This window comes from Onychomys torridus, chromosome 4, assembly GCF_903995425.1.
Source record: "Onychomys torridus chromosome 4, mOncTor1.1, whole genome shotgun sequence".
Classification (NCBI taxonomy): domain Eukaryota; kingdom Metazoa; phylum Chordata; class Mammalia; order Rodentia; family Cricetidae; genus Onychomys; species Onychomys torridus.
Window position 1 is genome coordinate 8,141,324 of NC_050446.1, and position 14,262 is coordinate 8,155,585.

General features: G+C 54.6%; 1 protein-coding gene across 1 annotated transcript; it reads left to right on the top strand.

The window, feature by feature from the left end:
* The first annotated feature begins 9,918 nt into the window (after positions 1–9,918).
* Positions 9,919–14,214, top strand: Asb6 (ankyrin repeat and SOCS box containing 6). Its single transcript, XM_036184685.1, has 6 exons — positions 9,919–10,139; positions 11,093–11,268; positions 12,106–12,212; positions 12,310–12,418; positions 12,711–12,797; positions 12,914–14,214. Exons 1-6 carry the CDS (start codon positions 10,027–10,029, stop codon positions 13,576–13,578), a joined length of 1,257 nt encoding a protein of 418 aa, XP_036040578.1. The 5' UTR covers positions 9,919–10,026; the 3' UTR covers positions 13,579–14,214.
* The last annotated feature ends 48 nt before the right edge of the window (positions 14,215–14,262 follow it).

The following is a 14,262-nucleotide window of genomic DNA, read 5'->3' on the forward strand; positions in this document are numbered from 1 at the left end:
GACCCTACCCCCACCTCAGCTCAAACCCCTGCTTCTTCCTCTGGCTCTAGGGAAATCAGGAGAAAGGAGCCCCTAAGTGGTGGGGCACAGACAAGGCTGGGGATGCCCAGGACCTCCCTGAAGCCCTGGGGTGCTGCTCTGATCTCGCTGGGGCCCATCAACATCTTGCTGTGATTACTGTCGCCGCAGGGGGGGGGGGGGAGGCGGCGCCTGGGAGGAAGCCCTGCAGCGCACAAGGATCCGAGTTAGGGTGCAGAGGGGCCTGGGCGGGGCCTAAGGCTGCGGACAAGGCTCCCAGCTTGATGGCTAATTGGGGCAATAATCGTTCCTCTCATTTATAACTTACCCTTGAACCCTCGCCAGGAGGGCGGTTCCCCGCCTACCCCATCCAGGCAGGCGCTAAATAATTAAGGCAAGGGTCTAATCGGAGGGGAAACTCCCTGCGGGCCCTGCTTCCTTAGTTCGTTGATTGCTGATATGGGGGTGGGTGGGTGAAATATGACTATTTTTACGATCAAAGAGAACAGAGTTCTAAAGTGGGGGAAAACGGTAAAAAGGCAGAGGGGAGGCCCCTTCCAGCTTTCCTTCCCTCTGATTTACTGGGATTCAGTGGTCCACTTAAGTTTCTTGAGGCGTGCAGATTAACACACCCTTCTGACAGGAGCCTTGAATTACCCTCAGCCCCTCTCTCAGGAAACCACTGAGGAAAGATTCAGCCTCAAATCCCTCCCGAGTTCTTTGCAAAGAGACGAGGAGGCCTGAGGATTTTTAAATAAAGCAATCAGTAATAACGAAATTTCCTTTTCCTCTTCCTTTTCCTCCTCTTCATGAGGAAAGGCATGCATCATCCCCCCCCCCCAGCAGACAATGTGTGGCTAATGAGGATGGTTTATTTAAAAATCTGTACATCATCACCTTGTCAGGGTTTGAGACAGGCGCCTAGATCTCCCACTTCTTTGTTTCAAGGGTCCATATCAGGTCCCTCCAGGGGAATCTTAAGAAGGCTTTGGTAACCGCTCCCTGTGTGCACCCAAACACACTCTATCACGTCTGATCACCCACATTCCTCAGGACAGGTTCCCCACTTTCCCCTTCCCACCCTGCCTGCCTATGATACTCAGCCCTGGCCCCCCAGATTCCAGAAGGATTCCCTTCTCCTCTGGGAGGAAGCACACAGCTCAGGGCATGTGCGGTGTGGAGATCTGAAGTCAAATGGAGTTTTGCCTGGAGCTGCTGGCTTCCCAGGTCCCTCCGGGAATCTCTCTGAACTGTGTTATATGGAGCTGTGGCAGCGGCCGGCCTGGTCTGCCCTTTGGTGGGTATCTAAGGCCCAGTTCCAGCTGCCATCCACCTCCTTCCCCGACACTCTCAAATACCTGTCACCAGGGTTTTGTTGTTCGTGAGTTTGTTTATTTTGAGACAGGGCCTCACTGCGTAGACCAAGCTTGCCTCACACTCACAGACAGTTTGCCCTGCTTCTGCTTCCCGGTGCTGAGACCAAAGATGCGTGCTGCCAGCCCAGTGCCAATGGACAGGCCAGCTCTATTGCCGGCCTTCTAGTGTTATTTGGGACAGGCATATGCCTACAGAGGGGCCGCTGAGCCTGTGCCAGAGAAAAACCAAGGAGGCAGAAGGTGAGGGAGGGGTCATGGGTGTAAGCAGCATCCAGCAAAGGGGACCAGGGTAGGGCAGCTAGCTGGGAAGGTTAGTGTGGGACAGACCCACAGAGCACCAGCTGGCCCTACTTGCTCCAGACAGAAACTACCGTCAGTTGTTTTGGGTTTTTTTTCCTCTTTGTTGCTGTTTTTTAATCTTGCTGTGCCTCACTTTCCCAACCAGAGAGCTCAAGTGACATTTCAAAATCTCTCAGGAGTAGGGATGTAACTCATCCTATACGACAAGGTCCTGGACATCCAAACCATTAATATGTACAAGCTCCATCCTCCGCCTGCTGTGGGTTGGGAACCAGGCAGAGTAGCAGTGCTGGGTTTGAGCCACTCGGGCATGTGGAAGTGAGGTCCCCAGTTGTCACATGTGGGTGCTCCTCTGAGGACAGAGCCTCTGTGGGGCACAACGCTGATTTAAAGGACGTCACACAGAAGAGGCTGGCCTTTAGGAGCTGCATTGGGTTTGAGAGGAACAAAGCTTACCCCAGAGGCAGTCTCCCAGCCAGGAGGCTGGGAAATGTGTTCTCCCCTACAGCCCTGCCTGGAGAGCATGAGAGCTGACGGGCCTGGGACCTGGGACCTGGGAGGCAGCTGGCAAGTGAGCCTGGATTGCTGCAGAACTGACTGCATAAGAGGCCTGGGCCTCTGTGGGATACCCTCAGGAGTCAAGGCTGGCCAACTGCACATCTGCTGCTGTCCAGAGGACTGACCGGCACTGGGGGTTCTTGCTCCACAGGACAGAGAGAGACCCTGTTGCTTGGGTTCACCCTTGAAGTGGATTCCTGCCCACATTCCGGACAGTTTCAGCCTCAGCTGTGGGGCTCGGACCAGCTGCCTGCTGGATACACTGTAGCCTCCCTAGAGTAGAGCCCCATGCCCAGCATCAGCCAGCATGAAATAACTGTTAAATGATGTCATTCCAGTTGAAGTGGCCCACAGAGTACGGCTAGACGGTGTCCAGACAGGCCCAGGATCAAATCCACAGAGCCAGCCTAGCTTCAGTCACAAGGGCAGCACAGGGGAATGACAGAATCTACACCCCAGGGTGTCCAGGGGCATCCCCTTGTGTCAGCCAGGGTAGGAGCCTGGCAAATACTGGCTGTGCACAGGACCGGCCAGGGCCAGCTGACTTCTGGACTTCCGTGGGACGTAGTCTTCCCACCTGTAAAGTAGCTGTGGTGTTTTTTATTTGTTTGTTTTTCCTAAGGTCTCGTGTCGCCCAGGCTGGTCTTGAATGGAGCCTTTGGTCTCTACCACCCAAGTGCTGGGATTACAGGCATACACTACCATACCAGGCTTCATGTGATGCTGAGGACTGAACCTAGGACTTCACCCATGCCCGGTAAGTGCTCTCCCTACTGAGCCACACACTCAGCCCCAGACTTACGCCTCTTGACTACAGTCGAACCCAAAGCACGCTGTCCACACCACCCTCTCCTTCCCACCTCGGTCTTCTTGGAGGCTCTCTGACCCCTGTCTCTCTCCCTTTGTCTCCATCATAGAGTCACTCTGGGCTCGGGTTCCAATCCCTGCCAGCCTTCTCTCTCCCTTCTCCACGTGTCTGAGGAAGCTGCTCCCTCCTGCTCTGCAGAATTCCCTGCTCCAGCAGTGACATGGGCCAAGGGGAAAAGAGCAGGCCACATATTGGTTCCAGATGTGGCCCTCTCCCAGCCCTCTCCAGCAATTTAATTAAGTTCCCCAGACAGCCAGGAGAGGTTCTTAATGATCAGATTTCCCCAGCTCCCTCTTCTGGCAGCCATAGGCCTACTCTGACTCCCTGAGGGATGGTGACAGGTCCTTCCTGCTCCGAGTCAGCTTTGCCAACAGGGCAGGGTACAAAGGACTGGTCCTCCCTGGAGCAAATGCCCCTGGCCCCAACCCCTGCCCATCCTTCCTCCCCTTCCAGGGGTCCAAGCCCTCTTGCTGGCTCTTGGCAGGCCAGGTCCGACTTTGCTTAGCAGCCAGAGGGTGCCAGCAGGCCTCTCTCCTGAGCTCTGTGCCTCCACCACCCCTGGGCTGCCAGGGCTCGAGGCCAGATAGGCACCAGTGGGCCTCGGGGATGAGGGCAAGCACTGGGGCCAGAACTCTGGGCCCACTCATCTGCCAGCAGTGGAGCAGATCACGGCATCCTGGCCAGACCCTGCAGTGCTCTGGGCAGGCTGATCAAGTGCAGGCGGCTAGAGTCACGCAGAGGTGGAGGTATTTAGGAGGGGCAGATCTTTTGGGGACAGGTCTGGGCCACGTTTCCCACACATGGGGCTTGAAGTCGCGGTCAGTACCCTTGTCTGGCAGACTCTGAAGGACCCCTGGATTCTGGAGTGGGAAGGAAACTAACCAATCTCCCAGTCCATCCATTGCTTGGACAGATAAGCCTTCAGGCTAAGCAAAGGCTAGCAAAAGTCTCAGCCCAGAATCCTTACTGCCCCCAGCCAGGGACCCCATGACACTATGCACTTCACCCTCTGTTCTCCTGGGTGTCTGGGTCCCTAGGGATACAGCTGACATTGGAGCAGCTGGGACACTCAGGGCCTGTGATGTGTCTGGGAATGAGGACGATGCCGTGGGGCTACCTCTCAGTATACACGTCACAGCCCCAGACTACCCACCAGGGGCGTAGCCTGGGTCCAGCTCAGGCGTAAGTGGCCCTCAGGGCTCAGAACTACAGACTATTTATAGGGGCTAGAAGGTCGAGCAGTGGAAGCTGGACTGGGGTATCACCTCAGAGAGGGGCTCTGGACAGATGTCCCAGGAGAGGGGACACTTTGCTCCCAGTGCCTCAGTTTCCCCTATGGGCCCACAGAGGGAACTTATAAATTAGGGCCCTCTGTCTCCCACATTAGACCCGGAGCTGAACAGGGCCAAATGGGATGGGCCTGCTGGTCATAAGGGTGGGGACACAGAAGGGAAAGAGAGGGGTGTCCCAGGGAGGTGAACCATTACAGCATTTCAGGAAGAGGCTGACCTCTGTTCAGTGCCTCAGTGCCCAGACATGCCCGAAGACTGAGGCCAGACCTGTTGGCCATGATGGAACCATCCTATAGTGCCAGCCAATGGCTTCCAAATATTTCACTTGGTGGAGAGAAAGGCTACCAAACCCCAAAGCAAGGGTGTGGAGGGAAGGAAGGATGGAAAGAAAGGAGACTTTCCCCAGTTTCCCCTGAAGCCTCTAAGGGGCACAGCTGGCGAAAGATCAGCCTCTGTGAGGCATGAGGGCTTGGGATGGGGCCAAGGCGCCACCTGCCCTGGCAGGTGCCCATCCCAGGCCCAGTGAGAGAGCGCCGGAGAGGAGAGGAAATGTATGTTGTGTCTGAGAGAGAGAGAGGGAGAGAGAGAGAGAGACTGGGTATGAGAATAAGTGTGACTATCCCCAGTTCCCAGAGTGTCTGTATAAGAGATAGTGTGCATGTTCACAACTGAGTTTGAACATATAGAAGAACAAGTGTGAACAGCCAAGAGTATATTTGTGTGTGAGGGAGACAGGAGAGAGATGAAATCAGAAGGGAGGGTGGCCTCCAAGGAAGTAAAGCCAGGCTCTACACCTACATCTCAGCCTGGCCCCTCACCTGCCAGACCTGCAGACTCTCTCTAAGTCTCTGTCTCCTGGGCTGTGACTGTGTGTGTGTGTGTGTGTGTGTGTGTGTGTGTGTGTGTGTGTGTATGTGTGTCTGTCTGTCTGTCTGTCTGTCTGACTGTTTGTAGGGGTGGGTGTCTTTCCAAGGGTCAATGGGATCAATGAGGGACCAGTCCACACTCAGGCAAAGGCCACTGTGACTATTAGTGGTATTTCTCTCACCCTCATGGAAGCCCTGGGGACCTGCTACTGGAGAGTCAAATGAGGATTGTGTCACTCCTGGCTTGGGGGACAGAGCACTTAGTTCAGGGGCACTGGGGAAGTGACTTTCTTGGTGGGGATGTCACTAGATGGAGTTTGGAGAGGGAGCAAGGTCTAGATGCTGCTGGACCTGCCTTCAGACTCAGATGTAGGAAGTACACATGGGCTGTTCCTTTTTGTTTGTTTTTGTTTTTGTTTTCCTGTGTAGCTTTTCGCCTTTCCTGGAACTCACTCTGTAGCCCAGACTGGTCTCGAACTCACAGAGATCCTCATGCCTCTGCCTCCCGAGTGCTGGGATTAAAGGCATGCACCACCACCGCTCAGCTATGGGCTGTTCCTTGGCTTCTGCTTAGGTCCAACTTCAAGTCTCTAGCAGGACTGCGGTGGTTTGTGTAGGAATGGCCCCATAGACTCACGTGTTTAAATGCTTGGTCACTAGAGAGAGGCACTATTAGGAGGCGTGGCCTTATTGGAGGAAGTGTGTCACTGGGGGCGGGCTTTGAGGTCTGAGAAGCTCAAGCCAGGTCCAGTGTGGCTCAATTCTATTTCTGCTGTCTGAGGACCCAGAATTCCAGCACTATGTCCGCCTGTGCACTGCCATGCTTCCTGCCTTGATGAGAATGGACTAAACCTCTGAACTGTAAGCCTCCCCAGTTAAATATTTTCCTTTATAAGAGTTGCCATGGTGATGGTGTCTCTTCACAGCAACAGAAACCCCAAGACAAGGGCATACTGCAGAAAAGGAGAAAATCCATAGAAGTGCAAAGAAGGACGGCCCCCCAAGGTGGTTCAGTGGCTAAAGGAACTTGCTGCTCAGACTGAAGACCTGAGTTCAATCCCAGGAACCACATGCTGGAAGAACCAGCTTCCAAAAGCTGTCTTCTGACGTCTATATGAACTTGAGTATTGAAGCATTCAAGAGTGCACACTTGCATGCAAACACACTGTAATGTTTTTTTAGACACTCAAAATTTTGTTTTGGTTTTTAGACAGAGTCTCATTTGGTTGTTCTGGCTGGCCTGGAACTTGGTATGTAGACCAGGATGGGCTTGAACTCATAGAGAACATCCACTTGTCTCTGCCTCCTGAAACCTGAGATTAAAGGTGTGGTGGTTGCTGTTGTCACTATTGATGGACAGCTAGAGAGGCTGGCCATTTCTTCTTGTACTTGTTGACTTTGTATCTGTGATTCACCTATGTATGTCCTATGTCTATATCCTGTAGGTAATTTTTACTGTTTTATTGATTTTGAAAGTTCTTTATATATTAAGGTTACCTCTGAACATTATTCAGTGTGATCCCTAAATTACCTGGGGGAGTAAGAAGGAGGTACAGCCCTTTCCAGGGTTTGAGCAGCTTGTGTTTGTCCCTCAATGGGCTGAGGAGTTCTGGAGTTGGGTGGCAGGCAGTAGTGAGGAGAAGAGACAGACGGGTAGGCGCTATGAGTGGCAGCCTTAATGGGAGGCAGATGGAGGAAACAGGATTGCCCTTGCTGACAGGAGGGGTCAAGGGGCACAGGGCTTTCTAGAGACAGGAGCCTGGGTGACTGGCCAGCGGTGCAGCCTGGCTCCTCTGTGTGATGCCTAAGGGCTGGGAAAGGTGGGAAAGGGCAAAGGTCAGGTCCTCCCTCCTGCAAGCCTAGACCCTCTTAGGCCCCAGAGGCAGAGAAGCTGAAGGGACTCGGAGCCCCTGGAGGACAGTGTGTGGAGGCTCCATAGCCAGGGAAGGGTCCCTACTCAGCTGTGCTTCCCTGGGCAAGCTCTGGAACCTCTCTGAGCCAATGACATAGATGCTCATGATCTAGCATTGTTTATCTAATAGGATTGAACAGAATCACTGTGTAGGGTGTTTAGCCCAATGCTAGGCCCCAGGGAGGGTTCCACAAATGCACGTTAGCTCTTATGTGTTTGGTATGCATGTATTTACATCTACGGATGCATGTGTATGCATGTATTTACATCTACGGGTGCATGTGTATGCATGTATTTACATCTACGGATGCATGTGTATGCATGTATTTACATCTACGGGTGCATGTGTATGCATGTATTTACATCTACGGGTGCATGTGTATGCATGTATTTACATCTACGGGTGCATGTGTATGCATGTATTTACATCTACGGGTGCATGTGTATGCATGTATATACATCTACGGGTGCATGTGTATGCATGTATTTACATCTACGGGTGCATGTGTATGCATGTATATACATCTACGGGTGCATGTGTATGCATGTATTTACATCTACGGGTGCATGTGTATGCATGTATTTACATCTACGGGTGCATGTGTATGCATGTGTTTACATCTACGGGTGCATGTGTGTGCATGTGCCGCAGTGTGTAGAGGTCGAGGATAACCTATAGGAGTTTGTTCTCCTCTCCTTCTGCCATGAGGGTTCCAGAGATCAAACTCAGGTCATGAGGCATGGTGGCAAGCCTCCACCCCCTGAACCATTTCACAGCCCTTGTAGTTAATCCACGCCATCAGTCAGCCACTGGCAACATCAAGATGCCTTTCGTTGGATCTAGGACTTTGAGAGCCAGGCAAGTGACCAAGTTGAAGGTGAAAACACCAAGGCCAGGGCCAGAAGGAGCACATCTGGGCTCACCCACTATAGGGGTTGGAATCTGTCCTCTGAGCTCCACTGACGATCCTGGGGACCTTCAAAGTGACCTTTTTTGGAAGAAGGGTCTCGAAGATGTCATGAGAGAGAGTAAACTGAAGCCACTCTGGATCCGAGGAGTCCCTAAGTCCAAGGGCTGGAGCCACTGAGGAAGGAAGGGGGGGTGGAACAAAGGCATAGACCCGAAGCAGGAAGCCACAATGTCCTTTCTACATGGGGCTGGATGTGGAACCCAAGTCCATGCATGTCACCCAAGCAGCCTCTCAACTGAGCCACATTCCCCAATCCCCAGATGCAACTTTTGTTTTGTTTTTTCATGTGTATGGGTGTTTTACCTGCATGCATGTCTATGTACCACTTTTGAGCCTGGTGCTTACAGAGTCCAGAAGATGGCATCAGATCCTCTGGGATTAGAGTTACCCATGTGGCTGTGAACCACCACATGGGTGCTGGAAATTGAACCCGAGTCCATAACTGCTGAGCCATCTCTCCAGCCACCACCACCCCTTTTTTAAAGATGGGGTTTCACTATGTTGTGCTGGCTGGCCGGGAACAGAACCTGGGTCCTCTGCAAGGGCAGCCAGGGCTTTTAATTGCTGAGCCATCTCTCCAGACCCCGGTACAAGCTTATTTGTTTGTTTGTTGGCCATTATTTGCCTGAACAACCCAGTAAACAATTACTGACCTGGTGTTTACACCATTAGGTGTAGAGTCATCTAAAGACTTAGTAAACAAGAGGAGTTATGTTGGACCTACCCAAAGCTATGTCATCCTGCATAAGAGACTCGAATGCCCACTGGGTTTGATGTTCTGGGGCATCCTGGAACCAAGCCTGTGATCCTAACACTTGGGAGGTGGAGGCAGGAGGCTCGTGAGTACAAGGCCAGCCTCAGCCATTCTGTGAGTTCAAGGCCAGCCCAGGCTACATGAGCTCCTGTTTTGAAACAAGAACCTTTGTTCTTAGTCAGTCAACTCTTGCCCTGTGTCAGATGGCAAGTGCCAGGCAGAGAGACCACAAACCCCCACACAGGGTTAGAGCCATGGCTATGATGCAGTTCCAGGAACACTGACACCTACCCATAACAGGCCTTCTAGAATCATCAGGGCCGGGCTGGAGAGATGGCTCAGCCGTTAAAGGTTAGGCTCACAACCAAAAATAGAATCATCAAGGCCTTGCTGCAGGACTCAAAGTTGTACCCACTCAGATTGTGTAGGGAGAAAGCTGCCTGGCCCCTGTACAGTCCCTTCCTGCTGGGTCTCCGCTCCTGCCTCCCAGCTCGGGGTCTAGGAGCTTAGGCAGGTGAGATTATGCCTATTTTACAGACCAGGACATGAAGGTTCATTGATTCCTTCCAGTGAGAAGTGGGGAAAGTGGGCAGCCTGTTTGGACAGGGGTCAAGAGACAGAGAAGAAAGAATTGTCCCCAGTGTCTGTGGGGAAGAGTTGGGTGCGGGGTCCTCATCGCGTCACAGCAGCCTGCAACGTGGAGACTGAGGTGGTTGCTGCTCTTCCTTAGGGAGTGGCCAAAGTCGAGCAGGCTGCAGGGAGCAATGTTCTGGCCAGGAACAGGGTCTGCGTCACCTCGGGAGGGAGCCAGCCGGCCGTTAGCCGGGCCATGAGCCCCAGCGGAGCTCGGTCGCCCTCTAGCGGCCCCGCGGGGAATCGTAGGGCGGGGCGGAGCCGGAGCAGTGAGGAGCGCCATGAGGTCCTCCCGGCGGCAGGGGGCACTGTGGGCGTACGTGCGCTTTCACAGGCCCGCGCGGACCGGAAGTAGGAGTGGCAGGTCACTTCCGGTGCGGAACTGCGGCCTGGGCGGAGGACTAGTCACCGGCGCGGGGTCTGAACCGGTAGATCGGGAGGAGGTGGCGTGTGGGTGTCGGGACGCACGGCCGTCGCCATGCCGTTCCTGCACGGCTTCCGCAGGATCATCTTCGAGTACCAGCCCCTGGTGGATGCCATCCTGGGAGCCCTGGGCATCCAGGACTTGGAGCGGCAGGAGCCCCTGGACGAGTGAGTGGCTGCGGTCCCCTGTGGTTGTCGCGGCGGGAGCTGCGTGGCTCCGAGCGCGAGCTCCAGCCCGAGGCGGGCCCGCAGCGTCTTGCAGGGCAGAGGATCTGGGCCTCGGCGCCGCTCCCTGTGCATGGATGCCAGGAGGAGACGAGCTGGCTGTGGCCGAGCGCGCCTTCTGCAGACAGCAGGCCTCAGATCCTCTAGGGAAGGAAGCCGGTGTGGTTCTTGTGCCCTTGCAGGGCTCCCCGGGTATTCGGAGCATTACAACAGGCGAGCACCCAAGCCGGCAGCGTGATGTGGGATGCAGGGGCCGGGGTGGGACAGAGGACGGGGCGTTAGGAGAGTCATGAGCTGGAATTGCAGACAGATTCTCTCACCAGGGGCGTCTTTTCTCAACTACATCAGCTCTTTCCTCTGAGGCCTACTCTGTGGGTGCAGTGTGAGACTTTTCCAAAACTTCGAGGCGGGGCTAGAGGGCTGCGCATCAAGGCGCTGCCGCCCTCCCTTGGCAGAGCCTGGCGTATTCGGGAGGGCTGCCCCAGATAACCTTTTTGTGTCCGGGCGTTGGTCGAATCTTGGGGCCAGCCTGTTGAAGGAGGTCTGGTGGGTAAGATTAGGGAGAAGAGCGAATGATGAACATCGTGGGGAGAGGGTGCTCCGAAGGTGTTTGGGCAGCGGCTGGGTGCAGGGGTGGAGCAGCCCCCAGGCCCAAGAAGCTTAGTAGGTAGTGTTGACTAGGAAGGGTGAGAACGTTGGGCCACTCTATAGAGAGTCCCTTTGGTAGCAAGCCGAAGGATGGCTCTGAAACCACTTCAGACTTTTGACCAGAAAGACCCCCCTTCCCCCGCCCCCCGGCCTGAGCAGTTTTTGTGGGTGGTTGTGGAAGGGCACACAGGGTAGGGCAGCTGGTCCCCAAGTGTTCCCGTCGTGTCTGCTTTTCCTCTGATGTGCAGTTATACTGCCGGCGAGGAGAGCCGCATCCTAGCCCTCACCGAGCTGCTGGAGCAGAAGGCCCACTCTCCATTCTACCAGGAAGGGGTGAGCAACGCCTTGCTGAAGATGGCTGAGCTGGGGCTGACTCGGGCAGCTGCTGTCCTTCTGCAGAGTGGGGCCAACCTCAATTTTGAAGGTCAGTGGGATCCCAGAGGGGCCAGGCCTAGGCACCCAGGCCTGGCCTCTGCTTTTCCTCTTGTCTACGGCTCCCGTGGGCTTTCCGGTGGCTTGCATCTATCATGTGATTTTTGAGTTGCCCGGCTTCCAGATTAATCCAATCCTGTTGTAGTGAAATTACCCTGGCAGTGCCCAGAGCTGAGGCAAGGTGCTTTTCTGAGACTTTGAGCTGTCCTGCAGGTTTTGCCCAGACTCTAGAGGTGAGAAGATAAGCCATACTAGGCATCAGTTACAGCAGGCTTCATAGGTTCCTTAAGCATCAGGGATGACAAAGAGCCTGCCTCCGATTCTATCACTGGCTGTCACCCCAAGAGGTAGAAGCAGGTAGACTGCCTATGAGCCAGTGGGGGCCAGTGCTGACCCCCACACAGTACAGCCTTAGTGTCTTTGGGAAACATGCTCAGAGGCTGCAGGCACCGGTGAATCCCACAAGCAGAGGAGGGGTGTGTGTTCCAAAGCCCGTCCACATGGTCACCTGGCCAGGCTGTGGTCAAGCATGGTGGAAGGCTGAGGCAGAAGGACCTTCAATGATCCTGGGCTACTCAGCAAGGTCAAGGCCTCCCAGGGCAATGTAGTGAGAGCCTAACTCAAGAAGACAAAGGCTCCTTGGGAACAGACCTGAGAGGAAATACTGACAGAGGAAACTGAGGCTGACATACAGGTTGTGTACCCATCAGAACACGCCAGGACTTCAGGCCTAGCATCTGCACACTTGAGGTGGCGATGCTGGGGAGAGGACCTGAGGCTAGGTCCTGAACCTTCGAGAATGGACTGACCTGTACTGCTTTGCCTCCAGACCCCGTTACCTATTACACAGCCCTGCATATCGCTGTCCTGAGAAACCAGCCCGATATGGTAGAGTTGCTGGTGCACCATGGGGCTGACATCAACCGGAGGGACCGGGTAAGAGTCAGGTCCAGTCAGCTTGGGTGTGTGTGTAGATTTGTCAACCAGCCTTTCAGGCCCCAGGCCAACATGGCTGCCATCCCCTTTGGCTCAGATTCATGAAAGCAGCCCCTTGGATCTGGCCAGCGAGGAACCCGAACGCCTGCCCTGCCTGCAGCGCCTCTTGGATCTTGGTGCAGATGTCAATGCGGCTGACAAGAATGGTGAGTGCCTCCAGGACGGCATAGCTACAGATGGCATGCAGGAGGGTACCAGCCTGTCTGAGTCCAGCACCCTGGAGAGAGTGGCCACTGTCTCCATGCTGCCTCAGAAGGCATCTTTAAGAAGTGAGTGTACCCTGAGTCTGTGTGTGGATGCAGACAGGTCCTGACCTTGCTGGCCCTCTTGTTCTAATTTTTGTGTGGATGAAAAGCCAGAAGCTCTTCCCTAGGCCTTGAGAATCCTGCTTCCACCCAGCTCTGGGCACACTGACCTCACCCTCCCTCTCCTTCCTAGGGAAGACAGCGCTGCTGCATGCTCTGGCGAGCAGTGATGGAGTGCAGATCCATAACACCGACAACATCCGGCTCCTCCTGGAGGGAGGTGAGGTTCCACATCTGTACACAGCAGCTGCCACATCTGCTGCTCTCTCCATCCCCCACCATTGTTTGGTAAGGACTGTCAGCCGCCTCTCACTGTTGTTCCCATGGCTCTTCCAGGGGCAGATGTCAAGGCCACCACCAAAGATGGGGACACTGTGTTCACATGCATCATCTTCCTGCTGGGTGAGACTGTCTGTGGGGACAAGGAGGAAGCCCCGATGATCAACCGCTTCTGCTTCCAAGTTACACAGCTTTTGCTGGCCCATGGGGCCGACCCCAGTGAGTGCCCAGCCCACGAGTCCCTCACACACATCTGCCTCAAGAGTTTCAAGATGCACTTCCCCCTCCTGCGTTTCCTGCTGGAGTCTGGGGCCGCCTACAACTGCTCCCTGCATGGTGCATCCTGTTGGTCTGGCTTCAACCTCATTTTTGAGAGGCTGTGTTCCCACCCGGGCTGTGCTGAGGATGAGAGCCATGTTGAGCTTCTGCACAAGGCTGAGACCGTGCTGGACCTCATGGTGACTAGCTCCCAGAGGCTCCAGCTGCCTGAGAACTTCAACATCCACCCAGTGGGGAGCTTGGCAGGGAAGATCCAGGCCCTGCATACCTCCCTGAAGCAGCTGGAGAGCTACCCGCCACCTCTCAAACACCTGTGCCGTGTGTCCATCCGGCTATGCCTGCGGCCGTGGCCTGTGGACACCAAGGTCAAAGCCTTGCCCCTGCCTGACAGGCTCAAGTGGTACCTGCTCAGTGCACACAGTGGTCCAGAAGACAGCTGCTGATGGATCCTGGGTCGGAATGATCTGGGTTGGCTGAAGCCTACCTGAGGGTAGACCTGGTACTTTATCAGCCTTCGGAGGGGCCTCTTAATTAAACCACTAGGGTTGTGCCCTGGAGGCCAAAGGCATGGCTGCCTCCAGGGAGGCTCCCACCTCCACCCTCAGCACATTAGAGGGGCTGGTGTGGACAGGACACATCTGCCCTCTGGATCAGGAGCTGACCAGGGAAACAAAGGCCAGGCCCCCTGGTGGCTGGGTCTTTCAGGGACCAGTGCCAAACCCCGGGCCATCCTATTAAGCCCTGCTCTTGCCACCTCAAGTATCACAGTGGTGGTCATCTTCTGGGTTAGAGGCCTGCCTGATCCTATGGCCTTTATTTAGTGGTCTGGTGCTGTGGTTGGTGGCAGCTCTGCCCATGCCACATCCAGGTCTCGGGGACCATGCCTTCTGCTTAAAGGTATCATGAGCGCAACAGGACAGTCTGTCTCAAGAAACTGGATTTGTGAGGAGCTCCCCAGAACATGTCACCAAGGCCAGAAGCTGGCTTTACTCTCTAGTCCTGAGCCCTTACAAGATCTTCCCAGTCAACGTGGCCTTGGGGAATGAGCAGAGATGATTAAATATATTTATAAGATTAAACTCCTTGTGTCCTTGTATGACTTTCTAGTGATGTGACACACGTGTCAT

Bases quoted from the DNA above. Each gene is read 5' to 3' on its own strand.
- Asb6 (XM_036184685.1), top strand. From the start codon at position 10,027: ATGCCGTTCCTGCACGGCTTCCGCAGGATCATCTTCGAGTACCAGCCC. The intron at 10,140-11,092 runs GTGAGTGGCTGC...TCTGATGTGCAG, and splicing joins CGGCAGGAGCCCCTGGACGA to TTATACTGCCGGCGAGGAGA. The intron at 12,419-12,710 runs GTGAGTGCCTCC...TCTCCTTCCTAG, and splicing joins CAATGCGGCTGACAAGAATG to GGAAGACAGCGCTGCTGCAT.